This window comes from Erithacus rubecula (genome assembly GCF_903797595.1).
Source record: "Erithacus rubecula genome assembly, chromosome: 4".
Lineage (NCBI taxonomy): Eukaryota > Metazoa > Chordata > Aves > Passeriformes > Muscicapidae > Erithacus > Erithacus rubecula.
The window spans coordinates 59,016,695-59,041,364 of record NC_136686.1 but is presented as its reverse complement, the minus strand read 5'-3'; the positions used below and the strand labels follow the sequence as shown (position 1 = coordinate 59,041,364).

The following is a 24,670-nucleotide window of genomic DNA, read 5'->3' as shown; positions in this document are numbered from 1 at the left end:
GAAAAATAGTTACAAATAAAATTATGCTGTGCATGATAATAAACTCACAATACATCACACTAACTTTTCCTTCTTTATACTTCCTCCACGTCTCTAATATTTGAGAGGAAAAACTGTCTTAAAAACAGTTTTTTAAAAATTAGGATAGGAAAAGGAACTAATTTTCAGAACATTTTAATGAGTGTTCTTTGGCAATTGCTAAATGAAATTGAACGTACATAAAGGGAAGAACAAGCATGTATTATACATATATTTATTGATATTGGCACAAAGGATTTAACTCATTTCTGGAAGTGTTAGTAATATAAATAAACTGCAAGGAATAAATAGGCAAGAGTGCATTGAAGTATTGCTGAAAATATTTATCTCCAGTTTCACAGTACTTTGGAAATACATTAAGATAAATTTGAAGCAGTGCAAGTAAGTGTTTTAAGTGTTAGTAATGGAAAAATGGCAAATAATTATTTTTTAATAAATATTTTGTATTAATACAGTGTTTGCCTTCGACTTTTTTTACTCTTAATTGACTTTGAATAATGGAAAATAAATAAATGGAATTTAAGATAAAAAGGTGTAACTTTGGAGAAGATACTATGTACTGGCTGCCATCCAGACTATCTATTTTAATTTTTTTAGTCTTTTTGGCTTAAAACAAACTGCTAATAGATTCAAATAAAGATTCAATTAACAGATGTTCTGGAGACATGTATATAAAAAAAGATAAATATTTAGTGGAATGTTTATGTTGCTCAAGCAAAAAAAAAAAAAAAAAAAAAGCAGAAGCTCACTTTCAACTGTAGTTCTCTCAATAAAAACCAAGAACCAATTTAAAGCAATGGAAACTTCACAGTTTGATAACAAATTCTGAGGCTTGATTCATAACGTGAGATTTGATGCTGTATTTTGGGTGCATCAAGTGCTTCTATCAATCCTGAGATAACTTTGAGTAGGCAACTAATAAAATAATAGCCAAAAGTGTATTTCCAATCCATAATAGCCAATAAATACATAGGTCAGAGTCCATTACTACTTCTAAGTACTTTTTTGACTAATAAAATTTGATTTTAAACTGATGACTTAATGTTATTTTAAATTAACCCATATCCTGGTTGTCCTGAGGCCCAAAGACCATACAAAGAACTCAGCAGACTCCCTTAAACTCCAGTGAACACACATTGCCTTCATCAGCTTCGACCATCCAGGCCAAGAGTTTGCTCAGACTTTTTATGCAACACGTACTAATGAATTCCCTGGGGTAGCTTTCAAGAAGGGTTTTGATGACTAAAGTATGACAACTTAATATACTGCAAAGAGCATTTTTAGAGCCTCTCTAAACCTCTACTGCACTGACAGTGAAAAAAGTGAAGCAGAGCTCCTGTCCCCATGGAATCACAGGCATTTGGAGGCACCTGCGACAAAGGATTCTACCTTAGCAAAGGCCATACTTCCTGAGACCTCACACAGTCAAGAACAGTCAAAAGCACAGCTTCAATTTTATCCTCTTTTAGAGATGCAGTGGCATCTGTATAACAAAGGACAAAAATGTCAGCATTGCACCTAAAACATCAGTACAAGCCCAGCTGTACCACGCTTATTCCAGAGACAAACCTTGCCTAGCAGCAGACAACATGACAGTCTGTTTGAGAAATGGGGATCAGTCTGCTGGAAGCAAGAATGCATTCCTTAATGCTGTGGTAAAGGACTATGACTTGGATTCCATAGCATCTCAATGCTTTCCACTTTGGGGAAATTAAAGGGGCCATTGGATTGACACTAAAATAGCCAATGTTACTTTGGTTTCCTCAAGAAAATGGAAGAATGGTCATACTGGGTTTCTTGAGAGACCTGGTTTAAAATCCCAACTCCCTTGAGAGCTGGGGCATAAGGCAAAGGATCAGGTTTGATTTGTAGGAGAGGAGATATCTCTGAGGCAGGTTCCATTCCTCAGCATTCTCTGGTCCCTTGACATCTCCAGGGGACCGCAGGCATTATTCAGATTGCTTCAGTCAATGCTCTGCTTGGCAGGCATGCTTCAAATTACAAAATTTGTAAGTAATTTTGCTCTTCTTTCATCTGGAGACACAAGTTCTTTTATGTCTTCTGCATGGCAAAAACTTCTTTAGGGAGAGTGAATGGGACAGTGGCCAGAGGACATGCTTAAGGAAGGACAAGGCATACAAAGAATAGTCCTTCTGCTCCTCTTCTAAAGGAACAGCCTGCAGAATGCAAACAATATGTAGTCAGCAATTAGATGGCAAATAAGTAAAGCTTAGTCTTAGTGCTAACAGAGAACAAAACAAATCGAAGACTATAAGGTATGTAGCCATTATTCTTGATTTGAAGATGAAGGATGGTGGTAAATAAGACTGTGCTGGTGTATTATCTGGGACCAGAGCAGGGGTGGCTGGTTTTCTATAATCAGGCATGTAGGTGTGTTAAAACCTGAATAGGGAAAAAAATCATAAGCTGCCTTCTTTTTTTTTTTTTTATTTATTTAAAAAAAAAAAACCAACCAAAAAACTAATAAATAAACAAAAAAGCCCCCCACCAACAGTAATTCACACAATGTTCTACAAATACTGAAACATCTGAACCAATGATAAAAAGACACCTTTCCAAAACTTCCTTCCAAGAGACTGAGAAGTCTTCCTTGAGTGCTGTGAGCCCTGTAGATGCATCAATGGATCAAGGACAAGGCTGTAGAGTGGTATGTGCTGGAAATGGCCATGACACCCAGGGCCATGTCACTGCTCCTTCTATCCTGCAGTAATCCCTTGCCTTCCCTCCCATCCTACCTCTATTTGTCTGTTAGGATAAAAAGCTCCGTTACTGCTGCTGCTCTATCTCCCTGTGTGTTTAAAGAACTCCTTGTACCCACATGACATTCATTCCAAGTCCTTCCAATGCACAGATTACAAATTGTTGCCTCCTCTATGCATTTGTGCTTTCTTCTATTTGTAGCTTGCTCAGCCCGAAGCCATTCTTGGTGCATCAAAAATTGTTTCCTTTCTTTCATTCAAGTCTTCATCATACATATTCTTACTCATCAACTTGCAAAATAATGATGACTTGTTTGATTTCTTAAAAACTAAAATGCAGCTTTGTGCAGGAACAGTGACTCTGGTTGTATCACTGACTTCATTTAGTCATAGTGTCTAAAAAGTGGAAAATCTGACTACAACATTGTCTTTCTCCTAGAAACAGCAATAATGTGGTTGCTGTCTGAAAAGGGGAAGAATGAAGGCCTGGTAGCACACCAGGAACATGCTCACATCTTGTGTACAGGCACAGAAGGACTTCTTTGATTATGACCTTGCCCAAATCACAGTCTCCTGAAGGGCAGAGTTACTATGCAGTGCTGGCTCACTGACTTCCAGGGAAGAGTCTATTTAATGAGACAATTGGACTTTTATCAAGGTAAGAGTGTAATGCTTTCCTCTGTTCCCATCCAGGTAATAGCACTTCATTACATGGCTACACCAATCCTGATCCTAAGCACCTAATTTTTCTTAAACTCTGAAAAGACAAATTATCTCCTGAAAATGGACTTTCACAGAACCTTAAGCAAACTGATTAATTCAGTTTGACAGCTCATTGTTAGTTACATGCCAGCAGTTTTATAAGGCTGTGACCCTGGTGAAGAAGCTCCACTCTTCATGACCAGTCTGGCACAGACCCACCCATAGACAAGTTGGGGCACACTGTGTCCAAGGACCTTATGCCATCACCATAGTGGTATGACCAGGAGCTCTATCCTTATTATCTCTTGAATCTTTGAACTATTGGTTGTGAAAAATAATATAAATAGCTGTTCATATGAGCACACCTCCAAAACAAGCACCTAATTGCTTTCCCACAACAAAGTACTGATATATTTCACACTTCCCCTAGTTCTTGTAACTGTAAGAAAAACAAAACAAAACAAAAAAAAAATGAATTAATTGGATTACCTAATGACCCTGCATTTCTTTAAGGTGATTTGCCACTCAAAAATGAAGGCAGAGAAAACAGGTGCTAATAGCATTTTTTCTCATCACTTGGAACCTGGACATTTACTGTATACAGCATTCCTTTGATTTTTAAGGAGTAATGAATTCCATTTGATGGTCACTTTATTATTCTTTCATTACATTTTTCTTCATAATAGCTGGCACTTGATCGTGTCTTGATTTGTGCTTGTGCTCAAAGCAGAATCTGATTATCCAGCCTGTTATCTTCATATTGGCTAGTTGTTGCCAATCCAGTAAATTATTTTATTCTATTCCACTGTACCACCTTTAAGCATCCAATTGCCTCTCAGAAGGTCCCTATCTTTCTCCTCTTTATCATTATTCCTGCCTTCTTTTAAATCTGCACTCCTTCTGGTCTTAATGTCTCCTACAGTATGTTCACTTCTTCAGGAGCTTGAAATCTAAGTGAGGGGAAACAAAAAAAACCAAACCAAACCAAAACAAAACAAAAACAAAACAAAAAAAAAAGGCCAACCCCCAAGCCCATATGTTAGGTAAACATCCAAATCCACTCTTGTTTTTCTTATTCCTGGCTATAGTTTGTGTTTAGGTCTAAAGCTAGGCCTGGGTCCATTAGGATGACTTGTTTGATTAAGAAGCAAACACCATGCACAGATACAACAAAATCAGCTCTATTTGTTTTGGCCAGCAGGATTTGCTTGCTCAGATAACATTGCAAAAGTCAGAACTGCACTGACTCCGAATCTGAGCGAGGACCTGACTCTGTTCTCACATATGTGATGTGACTGGAATAACTGCCCTTGGTTATAAATCTCACATGCAAGAAATCAGAACCAGAAGCAAATTGTACAAGACATTGTACGCCTTGTGTAATAGAGGAATGATTAAAAATCAGCTGCAAAGCACAGTCCAACTCACTTGTCCTCATCCCCATGTTAGGCTGTAAAATACGCAGCCTGGAGAGCAAGTGTCTTGCATACTTTTCATTTAACTCACAGGGCTGATTCATGCCAGTAAATGCTGAAACCCCACCTCATAATTGGGAGAAGTAATTTCCATTCCATGAGTTTTGCTTCAAGCTAATGCATGCTATTACAAAACACCTAAAGTAAAACTTTAACCATTTCTCTTAGCCCAGCTGTGAAGTTCAAACTGCTTTTTAAAGTTAATTGTCATGCTCTGACCTGCACATATGCACATGTTAAATACAAATAAATCAATATGGCAAGCTTGTTCTTGTTTCAATTTGCTATTTAAAATTAGCATACTCTGGCTTTGCCTATCAGATAGGAGTGTGATGGTATCTCACAGATTAAAGTTTTGCATTTGTGTCTTTGTAGTTCATTTGCTATTTTATAAGCCCAAAGTCCATGAGGGAGTGTTGGAAAGCCCCATAATTTTCCTCAGTGTTCCATTTTACCTTTTTATCTCCAATGTAGCTAGCACATGTGAAGAAAAAGTGCAGATAGCCAGATGGCTCTGCAGTGTCCATACATACACAAATGACAAACACAAGTGACTTTAACTAACACTGATGTTGATTCATACTTGAGCATGGTCTTTTTGTTCTCTTTTTTCTTTATTTTAAGGAGCGTGTGTTTGCGCTGTTACCTAGAAAATTGGCTTTACTATTAAGGAAAAGTATTTTTTCTATTAAATAATAAATATTCGGGGAGGACAGAAACATCATAAATTCTAGTGTTAGTTTTTCATGGTAACATTCTTTTTATTCTCTGACTGGTATTGCTGCCCATTACACAACTCCCCAAAATCTCCTAAAAGACAAATGTTTTCATATTTATTCTGTGGCTTTCTGTGCATTTTCCTTTGAATCACCCTGTGTAGCTCACAGCAAGAGGGAGAACACCGGATTGGATGATTCACTTCTGTGGCTTGGTGTGACAATCTCTAATTGCACTTAGTTGTGGGGATTTTCCAAAGCAAAAAAGTGACTTCTCCTTTTGCCGGGGTGCTGCTGACAGACTGAGGCATTTGAACATCACCACAACTCAAGGATGAGCAGCAGCAAGTTCACAACCACACTGCCTGCCCATGGAGAGAACTGAGGGCTTAGCCTAAACCGCTCTCTGGGACAGCAAGTGTTCACACATTTCTGTGTACTTTATTTGTGTTAAGAAGGAGAACTGGAAGAGCACCAATGTTTTTAAGGACTCCAGATCTGAAGAGTTTGGTTCATCTGAAGGCATCAGCTAATTAACCTTCAAGACATGATCTGAAGTAGATCAAGCTTTTAAAAATTCTGGATCCAGTTCTCTTCTGGCATCAGCTGCAAATCTGACTTTTCATTTCAGAGGATGAACCATCCCATACTTTTGTGTCCTCTGGGATGGTAAGTGCCATACAATATTGGAATTTCTTGCTTGAAGAAAGCACTAACTAACATGGCACTGAAGCCTGGGATACACCGTCTTTGTGTGACCCTAACTCGTGCAAAAGAGCCTTTACACAAAGTAACCGATAGACAGGGGCCATAAAGTCACCCACATGTATAGACAAAATTGGTTCAGTCAGGGTGCTGTATTCAGGCTGATACCTGGCTATAATACCACCACTATTATTGACTGCTTTAGTTAGGATGGCCAGAATGTGTCATAGTTGGAAACAAAACTCTAACATGAGCATGTGCACATTCATTGTGCATTGTTTACTTGTTAACATATTTCTGGCTGTGGGGGATGGCTCCAAGTGCACAAGATGTGCTCCCTCAAAGCCCTGCTGTGACATTACACTGCTGAGCGACCCACAGCGCCTCGACTGCATCAGAGACCACCTCTCTCTGCAAAACTGAAAACCTTGATCCCAACGCAGTTTGCACCCAGCAGGTCAGAGCTGCACAGAATACGCTTGCAAGATGATTTAGAAAAATCTAAGCCAAAACCCGAGTGATGTTGCTTGGAAAAATCCTTGGCTTTAACAGAGTCAACACCTCGGGTAAAATTTTCAGTATTGGCCCACTGTTTTAAGAGCACAAATCTCAGCAAATGGGAAAGACTGCTCAGCATATCTTGGAGAAAACCGAGCTTGAGAAAATACAGCTCCCAATCTCTGCAAAAAAAAAAAAAAAAAGCTTCTGAAAGCTGGGCTAAAATACCTGGATCAAACAAGAGACTGAATCTAACCACTGTTATAACGCTTCTCTTACTCTTCTTCACTTTTAATGGTTTAAATAGAAGAAATAGTTCGAGGGGAGTAGGGTGAAGAGCTCCCTGAGGTGTCTGCCTGTCACCCGGTTCCCCCGTCCCAGCAGCGCGCTCTCATTCCCTCTTCACAGTGACACCTACCGGTCTCCCCGCCGCTCCCCGCATCCCTCCGGCTCCGCTCCCCGCCTGCCCCGGCTCTGCCCCGGCCCGACACAGCGCTGGCAGCCCCGGCACCACCGACCGCCGGGATACGAACTCTCCCGGCGAGTTTGGCTCCCGCGGCGGGCGCGCACAGTGCGCGATGGGCCGGGGGCTGCCGCGGCTGAGCCGCTCGGGCCGGGCGCGGGGACCGTGCCTCAGGAGCCTCGGGCTGCCCCGAGCCTGAGGAGCCCCCCGGGGTGCTGTGCCCCTCCGAGGAGCCCCCCGGGGTGCCGTGCCCCCCTGAGGAACCCCCCGGGGTGCCGTGCCCCCCTAAGGAACCCCCCGGGGTGCCGCGCCCCCCTGAGGAACCCCCCGGGGTGCCGTGCCCCCCTGAGGAGCCCCCCGGGGTGCCGCGCCCCTCCGAGGAGCCCTGGAGCTGCTGTGCCCCTCCGAGGAGCCCCCCGGGGTGCCGTGTCCCAATGAGGAGCCCCCCGGAGTGCCGTGCTTCCCTGAGGATCCCGTGCCTTCCGTGTCCCCCTGGGGAGCCCTAGGATGCCGAGTCCCCCTGGGGAGCCCTAGGATGCCGTGCCCCCTGGGGAGCCCGTGCCTGCCCTGCCCTGAAGAGCTCACGGGCTGCCGTGCCCCCCGGGGAGCCCGCGGCTGAGCCGGTGCCTGCCGCGCCCGCCCCCGCCGCCCCACGCTCCCCGCTCGGTGCCAGCGGCCCCGCGGCGCTGCCTGGGGCGGGCGGGCGGACGGGCCGGGCGGCAGCCGGCGGCGCGCAGGGCGGGGTGTGGCCTCGCCATTATTTATGAGCTCCAGCCCCTATTTGCTCAGCTAATGATGCACCGGCGGCCGCTGAGCCTCGCCTCGCTGGAGCGGCGGCCAGGGCAGGGCAGCGCCTGTAGCTGGAGAGCAGCGCCGGCACCGGCACCGCGCGGCCGCTCCATTCACTCCTCGGTGCGTGGTTGCGCGCAGGGGAGAAGCGCTCGCTGAGCCTCGGGAGTCCACTGCCAGGATTATTGTACAGAGAAGCCGGGAGTATCTGTGCAACCACCACGAGGAGAGAGTTTTCTCTTTTTTCCCTTTTTTTTTTTTTTTTTTTTTAACGTTTATTTTTTCACTCTGCCGTGAGCCAGGCTTGGAATTAAAATGTTCTGGTAGCAGGAGTGGAGTCTTTAAACTGATAGAAACCAGATAGAATTCAGTATTACTGCTGCTTCCAATAGCTGGGTAAGCATAACTTAAAGTTCTCTTTCTTTTCTGTAATAGATGTGAAATGTGTCTGATGGTTGAATTTTGCTGCTGTTCAGACCAACGTTTTCCAGATTGGCATAGTCCGTGTCTGGCAGGGTTTGTTGGGGTTTTTTTGGTTTTTTCTCCTTCATTTCTTTTCTTTTTTTCTGCCAAATGATTTTTCCTAGACTTTTTAAGGGTGGGACCCAGCCTGTAGCAGATGACACCTGCACAGCCCTTCCTAGCAAAGGGATACTGTACTTTCCAAAAGCCATGCAACATGCTGCCAGCGACCTCCGTGGCAGGGAAACTTCACTACTTCACTTTCATAGCGGTTTCTCTGTTTGTTTACAGTTAGACTGGAGTGTAAAACCGAAATGCAATTAGACACTGCTTTTTGTCTGTCCTGTAGGATTCTTTTAAGTACTTGCAAGGCTTTAGGTCTGTGTGTTGTCAGCAGAGATCATGTGCACTGGACGTGCTGAATATAGTATCATGACTTACTGAGATAAATTAAGAGAGCTGAAGCTGGGATGTAAGCCCAAAGCAAGTGTCAAACCTGCAATGAGCTGTCAGTTACCAGCTCTGCAAATCTCTGAAATTAAACCTATTTCCATTAGGTAACTCACATGTCAGGCACCCTGAGGTACCTTTTTGGCACTATAAGGGTTTATTATTTATGTGTCTAACAGCTGGGTAGAAACCATGCTGCTCAGCACTTGAATCTTACATTTGCCTGTCACTTCTGTGTTAACGGTGAAGATCTGCAATTTGAGCAATGAAATGTAGCAATGTTTCACTCCTCCAACTGATTACACTAGAATTGGCAGGAGGCACGAGAATAGGAGGGAAAGAGAGCTGAAAGGGGGTTTTTCTATTATTGTTTCCTGCAGTATTATTTAAAGGCAGAAGGAGAGCTGCACACTTGTTCCTCTTTGACTTTTTATCTATATTGCAAAGAAAGCATAGTGCTACTACTGTAAAATACTAATCCCGTTGTGTCTGTTAAATCACATGTTCTGTGTGATCGGCTGTTTGTTTTGGCTGTCAAATTTTATTGGGATTTAATGCCATTTCTCCCTTAGAATAGGAGTAAGTTAAAGGATATCCCATGGGCAAGTCACAAGGTTTTAAATTTAAAGCCCACAAGGCAACATTAGTACTAGAGTTTGTGCAGCCTGTTTAAAGCCTGTTTAAAAATTGTTCTTGGCAAAAACTCTGCAACTATCATTTTATTAGTTAACAGACCCTTTGAGATAATTTGAAACTGGGCCAGAATGGATATGTTTTTCTTACAGACCCGATCTGTAGCTGGCAATTTTCTGACAAGGTTGTTTTTGTCAATTAGAAGAGTTGTAGAATTACTTGATCTTCATGCAATTCTCAGTACTCAGAGCAAATAATGAAGGAGAGTTTAGAGTGTGGGCTGCAGAGCTTTGCACTTTCGTGTACATTCTCCTTGCCACCCCCAGCTTGATGTAGAGTCCTCATGCAAAGAGAAGCCTTTCCAAGTGATTTACAGTGAGTGGATAGGGAATGGCAGAGGTGGTAATGGGATATGGGGCTTTTACCACTCAGTCAGTGGTGTGGATCCAGCCCAAACTAGTGCTGACCTCAAGTCATCACTGCCTGACAGCTCATTCCTGCCTTGCTGGGGTGGTTCTTTAAGGACAGGTGTGAAACTCAGAGGGGCAGGATGGACAAGCCTCTAGAAATATTGGCTTCCACTGGAAGGACTGTAGTGCTGGTACAGAGCTGAGGTGAAGAATGGTAAGCTGACTGCACAGGTAACAAGTCTCTTCATCAAAAAAGTATATGGCCTTTAATGATATCTTCTGGGTGTAGGTGTTATGTCTTTCAAAGTGCTTCCAGTTGTCATAAAATCATATCAGCTGACTGGTTAACTAATGAGTAGTGTCTAGTAGAAGGGCTGTTTACGTCAAAAAGAAATATATATATAGTTATGTATTCTAACTTTTGCAGCTAAGTGGACAAAGTTGTTACAATAGGTGAAATTAAATTTGCATTTCACAGTTTTTGGAGAGATGCTGTTTAGTAGCAGATGTGATACAGATATGCAGTATTCAGCTTCTAATGTGGTGGCTGGTTTTTTTTGGGTCTGGTGCAAAGTCCATTAGGAAAACCACTTTCTTCAAGTGATTCAAGTGACCTCAAGTCCTTCCTGCACTAAGAAAAGATACAGGGTCAGAGTTCTGGAGTATTTTCTGATTCTCTGAGATGCTCAGGCTTCTCAGCAGCTAACTCCTATGACATGAAAGTTCAGCAGATGTGCATGAGGAGTAGCAGATGTTTCAAGTGTAGTACCATTGTCCAGTCTGGGATCCTTAGTGCCCTGTAGAAGACAATGAGAGCAGGTGTGTATCCTGAAAGGAGCTAGCCCAAAAAGCAAACGTTGACTAACAGTTTCAAGAGTGTTGAAATACTTTTGGTTTCACAGTTTTGAAATGAATGACAAATACAGTCAGAATGTTTTTTAAAGAAAAACTTGAGGATGATTAGAGAGCTCAGCTTATTAAAACTTAAAGCTCATTTCCAACCACCTTTGATTTCAGATCTTTTAAGAAAAGAAAAAAAAAACCTCAGACAACCCAAACCTCCCCCCCTTAACAGGAGAGAGGGATGTCTAAAAATATCAGCCAGATTTTTATTCGTGAAACTTTATCTCCCGTCCTTGCTTTGCTCTGCCTTGACATTTAGTATAATTATATTTCCAGCAGGTGGAATTGTCTTAATTCTAAATAAACTGAGTGTAATGCTGTAGTCTGCCTTAGCCAGAAGTTGGGCTCTGTTGGTTCCTACTAACAGGCAGAGTTCCTCCTGTGCCAGCACAGAAGACTGAGGAAAACCACTTTCAGATGCACAGAGGGAAAACAGAAGTGCTGTACCTCCTTCACATCAGTAATTATAGCTTCAGCTGGAAGAGGCTTCCAACACAGGCTTTCCATACTTTTTTTTTTTGTTTGTTTTTGCTCCACAAGATTGTATAAGAAGAGTAATGTCATAACTCTCTCTTTCAGGTTTTGTTTCTTGGATATTAAGTTGCAAATCTGAAGAGATGGCATTTCTTGCAGTGAACGTGTTGATTGGGATATTTATTTACTTTAGCAGTGTAAAAGGATCTTCCCAGCCTCAAGCAAGGGTGTTCCTAACATTCAATGGTAAGAAAGAAGACAAACATTCTTAAACAAATATTATGATTAAACATTTTCTTCTTCTTCTTAAATTCAATAACTGTAGAAACTGGCTTTTTGATCTGTGTCCACAGTTACTTTTTTTTTAGTTTGTGTTGTTGAGGCACCTGTCAGCCTAAATTTGATTCTTTTACTGAAGTCTATCCATTGCTGTGGTTGCATAATTAATATGTAATTAATAATTAGTAGGCTTTTATCTTTATTTTTAATTATTATGAACTTACTAACAACTAAAGGTTTATTTCATATCCTTAATTTTGCTTGGAAAAAATATAACACATGACGTGGTGGAGAGTATTAATGATTTGAGTTGCTTTCATTTGGTGCCCAACTGAAACACTTTATATTCTGAAAATAAGCTGGCTGAAGTTCTGCAAAATAGTTACCCAGGCACGGAGTCCTTTGAAAAAATACCATTCCCTGTGCACTTCATGCTCTGTGTAGGATGTACATAGCTGTAACAATCACTGATAACTTCATACTGTAAACCAGCAATGAAAATTAGCATTTTGAAATATTTTTTTTTTTTACTTCTGAAGTGCTGAGCAGTACCTTATTGCTGCAATTACCCCAGTAATACTTTAAATATTAAAGTAACTTCTTGTATTCTTAAATGCTGATTTTAGCCACCACTTCAGAATGTGTGTGTTCTTCAGCTCACAGTGTCTGTTAAATTTGAGATGAAACTTTGTCACAAATTATAGGGGCATTGAGTTTCTCCAGCCCTCTGCCTTTTCTGTGATTGTCTTTGAAACATGGGGGCTTGCTATTTCCTGCACCAATACTGTTTGCATTAGGATGGATTCTGTAGTTCATTAGTGCAGGGATGCCCTGCCACTGCCTTGAGAATATTCTCTGTGCTCTGAACAGTGTTTAAGAATTGCTTTGAAAATAATCAGAGCTAGTATCTCAAACTTGTACTTGCTGCAATGATCATAACTATGTAAACATGAACTGAGAGATATCCAGAAGAAGATTGCCAAGTTGGACCTTTCACAAGTACCAGCCAGAATTTGAATAATTATGCTATAGATTATGAGGCCCTAAATTGATGGATACAGTACTTAATAGGTGTAAAATAGCATGGCTCCAGTAAAAGCAATAGTAGGAATTAAGTTCCAAGAGGGAATTCATTCAAATGGAGAAGTAGGGATAGGGATTTGTTTTTCTTGCCTACAGTCTGCACTGACATTGGTGGAGATGGTACTGTTTTGGCACAACTCAACACAGAAGCATGTTTGGTTGTGGTTGTGTGTTACTTTGCAGGTTTGCCACAGTTATGCAGAACAGGCTGATTTAGATTTCCACATCATCTCCTTGGTGGCCTTGAAAGTAATCTAAGCTTCCCTTGATCTCTGGTATGACCATGAAGTAGGAAGTGTTCAGATTTTGTGGTGTTCAGCCTTGTGAATGGGAAAGAATTGTAATGTGAGGCAAATGGTCTTAACAGAAACTCAAGAGATTTTGTTTCATCATAGGTATCCTGCAAGGCTAAAACACTGAAGCAGCCACATTTGGGGAAAGATCCCAAACATAGGAATTTAAAAAATATGCTGGATTGAAACTTTAGTTTCTGTGTCCCTTAAAGGAGGTTGTCTCCCCTTCCTTTAGAAGGGGCCATGACAATGTTATGGTGCAGTGACCCCTCTGTCTGGTGAGGTTCTTGGGCCCAAAGAGCACTGTGCCAGCCCTGGGGACACAGCCTTGGCTCTCCAGTTCCTGCTGTAACCCTCCTTGGCTGCCTTGGTTAGAGAGCCTTGCAATACTATCTGATTTTCTTAAAACTCTCCCTAATACTTAACAGCCAACCTTTAAAAATAAATTACATTTTTAAGTCCTACATTTTTATTGGTCTTTTGAAGTCATAAAAGTAAAAAATGAATTATGCGTTTTATAATGTAAGAAGTATGTATGAAATAAAAAGCTAAACTTTTGTGTAATATATAAATAGAAGTTTTATTTTTAAACCTGATCTCCAGATGGTAAGAAACAACTTTCATTACGTGAAAAGAGTTTGCAGGTTGTTGTGTAAACCAGGGTAATGGCCCCACCTGTAGTATGAACTTCTGTTTTATAAATCTTTGTTTACTTACATGAGTAGAGATGTAATAGAAAAAGGTGAAATTTTGTATTGTTTTCTAGCTAAGTGTGATAACACATTCTTTCTTCGTAAGCTGCTTCATAACTTATTGTTTTTAAATCTTGTAGAAATACCAAGTTATTTGGCAGTCTCCTTGCCCTGAGAAGCTGTCAGTTTTTATGGAGAATTGTCACTCTTTTAAAGTGCATCGTTTGAAAATAAAACCATAATTAGGACTCCTTATGTTTTAAATGACATTAGACAACAAAGACAAGTCATTCAAGCTTAGGATACTTATGTGATTTTTTTCAAGTTCTGAATTGGATTTGGCTTGGTGTCTACAATTACATTGCATAAGTTTTGGGGGTAGAGTGTATATAGGAGGAGAAAATGAGTGATGCTTTTCAAAGCTAACCTGCTCCTTCAGGAACAAGTCAATTGAGCTTATTCACATTGCAGCATTTCTCATGGGAAAATCCAGCAAGTATCTTGACCTATTCTGTTTTTCATCAGGAAAGATAAAAATGCGAATCGTTTGAATCATGGGCTGCTTTTCTCTTTGCCATCTACTTCATTAAGAATCAAATGTAATTAAAAAGTGAGCCTGGGTAATACCTCAAGAGCCTGATAATAGGGATTTTGCAATTAACTTCAATGGATGAAGGACTGCAACCCTAACTTCTATTTTTGAAATCAAAAGCCTGGCCCCTTGTCTAATTAAAATGTAGTTCATGACTTAGCTGAGGTTGTTAAGTGTGTGTATGACGTGAGTGTGGAACTTACTGCTGTCTGCACCATGGGTGTCTTGAAAATTGCAGTGCTGTGCAGAACCCCGAGGCTGATTCCTACTGCTTTGCACCTGGTACAGCCATTTACTCAGCTGAAAGGACAGGTCAGCCTGGAGCTGAGCTGCTGCTTTGCTCAGGTGGATGTGGTTTTACAGGGCACTGGGTCTATGGAGCATCAGGCAGAGACTCTCTGTGTGCCTGGGGCGATTTGCCACCACCTAATTGTCCTGTTCAAGGGGGATGGCTCAAACCACTGATACTTGCACAGTGTCTGTTCCTGAAGAGCCACTGCAGCACAAGAGAGAAAGATGGCCCCAGCTTTTCCTGATTCTGAAATTGCAAAGATGTGCAGCAGTGTTGGGAATCATCTGCTGTGTTCCCGTTGAGCATGCAGGAGTGAAGGAACCTGGAATGGGGGAGGTAAAGGACTCAACAGGTCTCCCTGCACTATTAATACACTATTCCCCCCTCCTCCTGCCTCTTCTGGCTCCTTGTCCCTGGAATGGATATTTTTTAATCTACCTAAATCACCTATCACAATTTAAAGCTCCATAGTTTATTTTCTCTTCATAGCAAAAGACTTACCTTATCTGTTTCTGAATGATCAAGTGTGGTGCCTGTGGTTTCTCAAGCTCCATGCATTCCTCCTTGTTACTGCATGTTCCTGAACAGATAATTGGGAGCTGTATCCTTCAGTGTTGACAGGGAAAAAGCCTTTCTGAAGTCAGTGGGAGTATTATCAGAATAAGGAAGGTGGTGCTAGACTCCAGGTTAGTGTCAGACTTTGTTTCATTCGAACTCACATTTACTTTTTGGGTTTTGTTGCAGCCCTAAAATGCTGAGCCATACCATTTTAACATCACATTCGGAATTGGTTGAAGCAGATAGAGTGCTTATTTTTAAAAGTACACTCAAACCTTCTTTGGGATTTAAATTTATACAGAGACACACAAAGAAGTGATAATTTCACAATTCACTGGGAACATTTAATGCCTTCCTACCTCAAATGTCTGGTCTAGCAGATATTTCCCATGCAGATTCTCCTATTGTGTGCAGTGAAAATTCCATATGAGAAGTGGATCAAGGCTAATTTGCAGACAGTTTTGTTCTTCTCTTTGTTATAAAATTACTAGAACACGTAAAGGACTTTTAAGAAAGTATCAGTCAGATTCATTAATGACAATTAAAGTGCATAAAGTGTCACCAGAGCAACAGCAGCACTTATTCAACTGTCAACATATTTTAAAAGATTTAATGCAACCCCTGTGGTTACCCTCATGGAAAAATAAAGGAACTGAGAACCATTTTCCTTGAGCTCTTGAGCAACAGCAGTACAACTTGTTTTTAAACAATCCCTCATTGTAATGTTAATGTTACCACAGTTAATAAAAAGTTCATTTATTATTTGAGGGACTTTGTGCTGATGACAGTCTAGTAGGCAAAGGTTTACGCTCATATAGCTGATTGGATCTTTTTTGGTGTCCATGGAATGAAAGCTATTTATGAAATGCAGTAGAAGTAAAGCATTAAAAGAGGATAAAAATAAGAAAAAGAGAGAGAAAAGAGATCTATGATTTAATTTTGTTTACATGCAGAACTTACCTTGAATGTTTGTAAAGTTAATTAATTTTCAGCAAATTGTGAGTAATATTTTCTTCAAAATAACTGATTTGTGGCTCTCACAGCTTCATAGATCTTAAATAATGTTAATTTATAAAGTGCTAAACATCAATGATGTGAAAATTTTTCCAATTTAATTGTCTCTCACTGAAGATCTAAAAAGCTTTATTTACATACATCCAACAGATGTATACATCCAACTTTCTTTTTTAAGTTTAGTGGTGAAGATTATTTTTTTATAGCTTGTTATAGAATCACAGAATGTTAAAGGGTTGCAATGGATCCTAATGTCCCAACATCCCCTGGCATGGGCAGGGGTACCTCCCACTAGACCATGTTGCTTAAGTATTTATCCAAGCTGCCCTTAAACACTGCCAGGGTTGGGGTATCCATAATCCTCCTGGCAACCTGTTTTTGTGTCTGACCACTCTCACAATACAAAAATTCTTCCTGATCTCCTACCTAGATTTCCCTCTTCCAGTTTGCACCCATTGCTACTTGTCCCATCACTGCAGTTCCTGACAGAGCCCCTCTCTGGCTTCTCTGTTGTACTGGAATGTTGCTGTGAGGTCTCCAAACCTTCTCCAGGCTGAGCAGTCCCAACTTGCTCAGCCTGTCTTTGTAAGGGAGGTGCTCCAGCCACCTTACCAACTTTGTGACTTCCTCTGGATTTGTTTGAACAGTTTCAACTCCTTATTTTGGGGACACCAGAGCTGTGCTCAGATTCCAAATGGGGTCTTGAATTGACAGCTTTGGTTGTTCGTAAAGGCAAATTCCTAATTTGCAAATTATAGTCTTTGGGGGTCATTTTTAGACTTCTGCCTTCTCTGTATTTTTTTCCATGCTTTTTTTTGTGTTTATTTTTCTGTTAAATACACAGAGGTTTATTACAATAAATCTTGTATTGAAGTTGAATTGCTTGAATAGGCTGAGTTAAATGTAAAAAAAAAAGGAAGCTTTATGTAAAAACCTCTATTCTTTCTAGAGTTCCACGGTTAAAAGTCCTATATGCCAAATGACATTGAATCTGCTTATCTTCATGCTCTTGTTCAGTGACAGTGTCTTTGGGTTGGCTTCATTGTCATTATTGTTGGCATGAGTGTACAGGTGAGGATAATTTATTGTTTCTTAGTTAATTTAGTTAAATTGTGCCATGTGATGTGACTTCAGTTATGAAAATACAGTAAAGCTGAAGTCACAGGTGGTGTTTGATCCAGTTCTGTGTTTGTGCTCTAAAATTACTGTAAGTGATACCCTCATGGGAAAGCACAAATAAGTATGTTTTCAAGGTAGTTAATTATCAGGCAACAAAGGTGCCTGATAATTAACAAAGATAGTTAATTGCCTGGCAACAAATTATCAGACTACAAATTTGATCCTACTCTTGGATGAGGAGCTCATCTGAATTTGACAAAATTTGTGAAGACTTGTTTTTTTCTTGAACACTAATAAGTAGATCTGTTATCTAAGAGATGACTTGTTTTCTTTAATCTCTTTATGTTCCTAACTCAATCAATTTGACCTGTATCTGAACCAGCCCATGGTTTGTTGGTTTTTTTTATTTATTTTGGTATGGAAAAATCAAACTTTATCTTAGAACATTTTGACAGATTCTTCCCATCCTGGTGCTCTCTGCTTGTTATAGAAGAAAGCAGCTTATCTTGGCCAATTCCATTGCTCTGTCATTACAATTCTTTCTTGTGTTGCCTGTCCAAGGCAAATGCTGAAGTCTCTACGTAGGCAGTTATATTGCCTTTATTCTGTAACACATCCCCTTTTTATGTTTAAAAAAATGTGATGAGAGAGAAATGGCGTAGACATTTCTAATACCCCATTTTCCTGATTGTTTGGGTACCAGTAACAAGAGCTCCTCTGTGAGCCATTTCCATACTGGATGAGCTCACAGTGCACTTTGATATGTTGAGCTGCACAAGCCTTTTTGTGTATCAGATGTAATTAGTGACGTGACTCACAATAATTACTCATTTTATTGAAATGCGTTGACTGAGATCCTGCCATGAATAAATACATATACCAAGAACTTACCCTGTTATTTGAACTGACATTCCTTCAACATCTGTATTTTGTTCTTTTTGGTGCTGACTTTTCAGAGTTCTCAGTAACACTCCTTAATAAAAGGACTAGGCAGTGTTTCCCAGGAGAAGGTCTTTGTCTTAGGGACACAGCTTGCTGATTCACAGTGCAGCTCCTCAGCTCATCTCGTCTCATTTTACATTCAGACATCACTGGCTCAGCAGACATGAGGTTAGAAAAAGGCTGTATGTTTTTCCCTGTTCATTTGACTGCAGAGTTGGGGTCTCAGGGATATAACTGAGTGAAACATGCTCCATTACCTGTGTGAATCAGGCTGATGTTGTATCTCTTACTGGGAATCAAGATAAATGTGCATTTCCAGGAATGAAGAGAATGACTGTGATCAATGGAGGGTTTTCACCATTCCTCCCTTCCCTTTATATCTCTGTCTTTATTCAGTGCAAACTTGGTACAATTACATTTGTATCATTGCTTCATCTGCTACTGACATGGCTTCTTCCAGGAAGCAGAAATCCTAGCAGTGATTTGCTGGAGCTAAGCCTCAGGTAACAATGGAAAGAAGACAGGAGATGATTCCTCTGGCCCTCCCATGAAAGCACTCTGGAGCTGGGACCATCATCCCTTTAGAGAGCTCAGCTCTTTGTCTTATCTTTATGAATGTAAGGCTAACTATTCCTCCTTGAGAAGTTTCTTGCTTCTTTTGTGTGTAAGGTTGGTGGAGGTTTTGTTTCCTGCTCCTTTGTACAGCAGTATTTGGGATATTTCCAGCTACTACTCTCACCCAGCAAATAAATTCTGCAAAAGAGAGTACTACAAAGGCTTCTCAATTACCATAATTAACACCCCAGATTATACAAGGATTTTCTTTTTTTTTTTTTTCAGAAACACAGTACACATAGTTTTAACTTATCATATTTGAAGACTTCTGTTCCAAGGCAGCATTTTGAAGACATGTGTTACTGCCATCTTACATCCTACCTGCAAGAAATTAGGCCATGATATTTCATCATTATCAGGAAAGAAAAAGAAAAAAAATTGGGCCTCTCTATCAAATTGCCTTAATAGAAATTGCTCTGGAAAGCATTTCATCAGTACAAAACTCCACTGAGTGCTGTCAGGGAGTTGCAAGAAAGGCAGGATGTATTGGGAACTCTGTGTGTTGTTAGGGAGAAGTGAATTTCAGATCTGGTGTGTGAATGCCCTCAAATCACCATGAGTTTAGAGACTGGACTGTGAGCAACTTTCAGGGCTGAGATCTTAAATTGTGGTGTAGACACCCTCTCCCAAGTGCTATATGTCATTTTTAATGATGTTGATAATACTGAGGAAGGAAGAATGGTTTTGGATTTGTTTGAGGTTTTTAAATTTTTTTTGGGGGGGACTCTAAGTTAACACTTTATATGAAGCGCATCCTATTTTTATGAGGATGTTTTTATTTCTAGTAAAAATTCAAAAAGCAAATATTTTGTGAAAGGCTGTTTTTAGTGATTGAATGAAATTAATACTCAGACTTTTGAACTGTTCTGCCTAATCTTACACACTGCTCTGGAATAGATTATTACCTCACTAAAAGTATCTTCCAGAATGTGGATGACGAGACATCACAATCAGCTGGGACTGCCAAGTTTGTTCATGGAAAAAAAATGTGTATTGGCAGTTGCTTTTTTTTTTTTTTTTTTTTTTTTTTAAAAAAAGAAGAAGAATTCAAAGCTAAGCTGAATCCAGATTCTTTACATTACAGTCACTGCTTTCAGCCATTAAGAAGGTCAGAATGGCAGTCCAAAATTAAGAAAAAAAAAAGTTTTTGAGAATAACATGGTAAATGTGTGATGTATTAAAATTCACTTTCAACTATTGTCTCAACTATTATCTCCTTTTAGAATTTCCTTTGCAATTTCTCAGTCCCAATACCACTTTGAAACAGAACTGAAAAACACAAGGTCTAGCAAATCCCTCCCTGAGAGTAATAGGCTTTCTCAGTTACCTGTTCTCATTGTCATTTGCTGTTGTTTCTGTTGCCTACTAAAATTTTTCTGTTGCTTAACAACATTTCTCTTTTCCATTCTTGATGAAAAATATATTAATTTTCAAAAGCTTTGAGTTGTGCAGAATAAATCAATTTATGTAATCTCAGAATCAAGTCAATTGGACAAATGCTTTTCTTTTAACATCTGTAAATCAGACTACATCTCTCAGTCTCATAGCTTAAACAAACTGCAGAGTTAGATTTACAGGCATAAGAGAAATGTGCTAGGCAAGTGTCTGATCCCTTATTTAGCTAAATTGGCTGAGAATGATAAGCTTTATTTTCTTTCCTTCTCATGATAAAAACTTTTGAACAGCAGAAGGAGAAGTACCATAGTATATATGCACACCACAAGTGATAGTGCAAGAGGAAACAGAGGGGAAGAGAGTAACATTAGATGTCTTCATAATCCTGCAATAATTTATTTTTAATGAAAAAAGGTATATGCATTTAGAACAGTGTTATAGATATATCAGTTTGCAGCCTGCATTTTCTGTTTGCTGATCTCAAGCTTTTACTTGGTTTGAACCTAGCACTGATACAGAAACTCCTTGAAAACAACCACTGGTCTCAGGAGAGTGGATTTTCCTTATCCTCTCAGATATCCATGGAGCCAGGCAATGAAACACTTGGGTTCTCTTGGCTCCAACACTGTCACACACCTCTGCAGCCTTTCTGGTGCATTACAAAGGCACAGGATCCACATCATGCTGTGTACTTTCTATGGCCCTTGGAAACTCCTCCTTGTCTGGAATAACCAGCCTTCATGCCTCCCATTGCAGTGTTCTGAGACAGTCTCTGTGTGAGTATGTTGAGTGCTCTTACAAGGCAAATAGCAAATTAGAAGACAAAAATGTGAGCACTTACATTTTCAGAATGGCACTTTCTGTTTTTTTAATATCAGCCAATTAAGATGTTATTTTCAAGGAGAGGCTTGGCATTTTTTCAAAAATTTACTTCTTGAGGCCTGAAGAGGATTTAGTTGGCATGAAGAAATGATCCCAGGCTTAGACTTTGTGATGGCTTCAACGTGAACACAGCTGGAATTTTTTAAGCTGATTCCACTAAAAACCCATTTCCTGCCACTGTTGAAAATAATGCACTGTATTTTTCTTTTTGCCTAAAGCAGACAAACCTACAGCAAAGACAAAAGACTTTAAAGCCCCCATGAGGTGTTTTATTGTGGTTTGCATTAGGGAACTCAAACAGTGCATACACAGCTATTAAATATGAAAACGAATATGCCTGTAAAGCCATTACTTCTTATTTAATAACTTAGCATCTTTGCAGCTTTGGTAACTCCCTTTAAAATGAGAAGAGTGTCAGCTATTCATTTTTCCAGCAGGAGCATTGTTTTACTTTTGGATACTTGCAAATGTAAGACTTTTTTAGACAAAATTTTGAAAATAAAGTAGGTCAAGAATCATTTGTCAGTAATTTTTATTCCAGTGAATGGTTTTCTCAACTCCCTCTCTACTATTTCCTGATCTCAGATAAATGTGTTATTAAGTTCACACCAACAAGTGAAAGGCTAAGCTGCATAAAATTGCTAAAATTATTTTAAGCTTTCAGATGCAGTGGAGCTAGGAGAAGACTTATGAACGTGGCCAGCTTAGTTTGGCCCACCTGCCAGGTCCAACAAATCACATATTGTTTTTATCTGGTCACATTCTTTCCTTTGAGATATGGGAGGATCAGCTTGCACAGTATGTGCTTCCTTAGCTGATGAATTGGTCCTCCCCAGCACCCAGAAGATGAGCAGTTGGTTCATGAAGCACTGGCATGGAGCTGACTGAAGGGAAAGAACACAAGTCCTGCTGTATTTTTGTGTATATCTGTCCCTGAACTGCTTAGAGCAGGCTCTGGGGAAGAGGAGCAAGCACAGGAGGAATTCAGCATCTCCCCAGCAGCTGGGGAGAGCAGAAGGACCACCCTGATGCAGGGGCTCTGAGGAGGCTTTTATAGAGGAAGGCTGTGCCAGCTGAATCAATACAGGGGCAGGTTTCATACCTACTGTGGTAATTTACAGAGATGTGTTGGATGGGGGAGACAGTCTCATAGAATTAATTAAGAAAATACAAGCAGCCAGTCTCTTTTGAGTTTGTTTTTTTTTTTTTTTTTTTCAGATACACAAATCTCTCTCAAATTATGACTTAATTTCCATTTGCTATTAAAAAAAAAGTATTTTTTATTCCAGATTCTCAGAATTTCATTGCCAAAGAACCTTCCTTCATAAAAACATTCCAGTTACATTGAGCACTGCAGTCCAGTGATGGGATTATTATTATTATCATCATCATCATCATTATATTTGTCCTTATATCCAATGCATTTTTATGGCTTCTGGTATTATTTTGATATTAGTATTCATACTGGGGTCAAGCATTGAATGCTGGTTATGAGGCAGCCTGTCCTCCTGTATGCTGACTTCCTCTCTTATCTTGTTCTTAAATTGGTGAAAGAATTCTGCCTGTTTTTTTCCAAGAGGCAAGCAGTTGAGTTTATTCTTTTCACTCTGTGTGGTGACTGTGACAGACCTTTGCTTTAAGGTTATGTTCTTTTGCACAAGGGGACAATGGCATGGGAAGGAGTTTATGGCTTGCTTGCAGCTATTGAAAGCTTCCCTAGCCAGCTGGAGATCACTTTCAGATTGGGTTGGATGTAAGACAAAACATGTAAAGTCTAAGATCAGCTAAACTTGAGATTGTGTGTAACATCAATAAACCACAGCACTCTGGATAAACAAGGTGTCCACTCAGTGTTTACTGTTCCCTTTGCTTATTTTTCTAGCACTGTGTCTGTGATAGCTCCAACCTGTTTGCTGAGCAGCTTTAAATGGGTTTTTGCTCAAAATAGGTCTAATTCTTAGCTGATAGGTATAAGTTCTATGTGGAAATGTGTTAGAGAGGACTAACAGATTGTAGGACAATTTTTTTCTAAAAGGCCCTTTAAAGAAAGTAAATGTTTATCAGTGGAGAGTGAGGGGGTGACATAAGGAAGCACCAGGAGGTGAAAGGGGCTTTTAAAGGTTACTCACAGGCAGAAAATACTGCACCCCAGCTCATGTTGTGTGAGAACATTCAGCCTTAATGTCTGCTCTAGAGGTAATCTCCAGTTCCTTTAAAGCTGACTTCAAATCTGCTGTCACATCATGTGTTGAAAAAAATACACGAGTGTTCTCTTTAGGCTCATTTAGGAGGCAAAATACTTTTTTTTTTTTCACATAGGACTGGAGCATAGTTCTGGCCAACTGTCATTTATGTGTTGAATTTTTCTACAGTCATTGCTATTTGTTTTGATTTGTGGAGATGCAAGATAGGAGAAAGAAGGTGTTTAGTTTTGGACCATCCCAGCATAAGAGGTTCTGGGGAAATAAGGGCCTCAAGGCTGCTGTGAGTGCTGGAGCACATGGTAAGCAGAGTTTCTTCTGGTGGCTGATGGGGAGATTCAGACTCTTCTCAGCAGTACACAGTGACATCTGTTTAGATGATGGGACTTTTCTATTTTTTGTTATTTTTTGGTTTGCTTTTTTTTGCTATAAGCTTACTGAGACATTGGTTATACAAGGAGGCAACAGACTTGACACTGCTGCTCCAGGTATTTGAAGCTCAGTGAGATGAGACTGCAAATCCACCTCATCTTGATGGGTAGCCCTGTTTTGAGCAGGATTTTGGCTGACACAACCTTCAGATGTCTTTTCTAACCTGAATGTTTCTTGCTGCCCTGATTTTATCAGAGATCAGCAGGTGTAAGTGTTATGACATTGGTGTCTATTTTGGCAGTGTTTCCAGTACAGCTTATCTATTAAAGTAGTTCTGAAGAAGCAAGTTAACTTCTCTCGAAAACATCAGAAATTTGACCCAAATGACCTGGAATCCTGTGTGCCTTTCTTCACAATGAAAGCTATAAACACTCAGCATCAGGAATTTTTATTTGAGTGCCTTCTGTAGATTTTTGTGCCTGAAGTGTGTGTTTCCAAGACTGAAACCTTGCATGGTTTTTTTACAGTAAATTGTTTTTTTACAGTAAGAAATAGAATAGATTTCCCTGGTGTGGATAGGAAAAACATGGATCTGTCTGATTTGGTTGCACAGTAAAATATAACAATTCCTCTTCTAAGGAATGGCAAAAATCCTAGATATGCAGCATTACTTGGAATTATATGAGGACAGTGTCATATGATTGTATGTGTATTTTCTGTACATAATCTCCTTTTTTCTATTGTTTAAGTAAAAGGGATTGCCTAATTTTTAAACTGAGCTCATTCATAATACATTGATTAAATCAGTAAATTATGATGGAGCATGAAGCATGTAGCTAAATTTACTGGTTTAAATAAATTCTATAATAGCTTTATTTGTTTATTTTTACAATTCTATTGAA

General features: G+C 40.0%; 1 protein-coding gene across 1 annotated transcript in view; it reads left to right on the top strand.

The window, feature by feature from the left end:
* The first annotated feature begins 8,101 nt into the window (after positions 1-8,101).
* Positions 8,102-24,670, top strand: part of SEMA3C (semaphorin 3C) — a 115,404-nt gene continuing 98,835 nt past the window's right edge. Inside the window, exons 1-2 of the mRNA XM_079303153.1 lie at positions 8,102-8,503; positions 11,545-11,685. Of these exons, the coding sequence (XP_079159279.1) occupies positions 11,583-11,685 (103 nt within the window). The 5' untranslated portion in view covers positions 8,102-8,503; positions 11,545-11,582. The remainder of the gene's footprint in view (positions 8,504-11,544; positions 11,686-24,670) is intronic.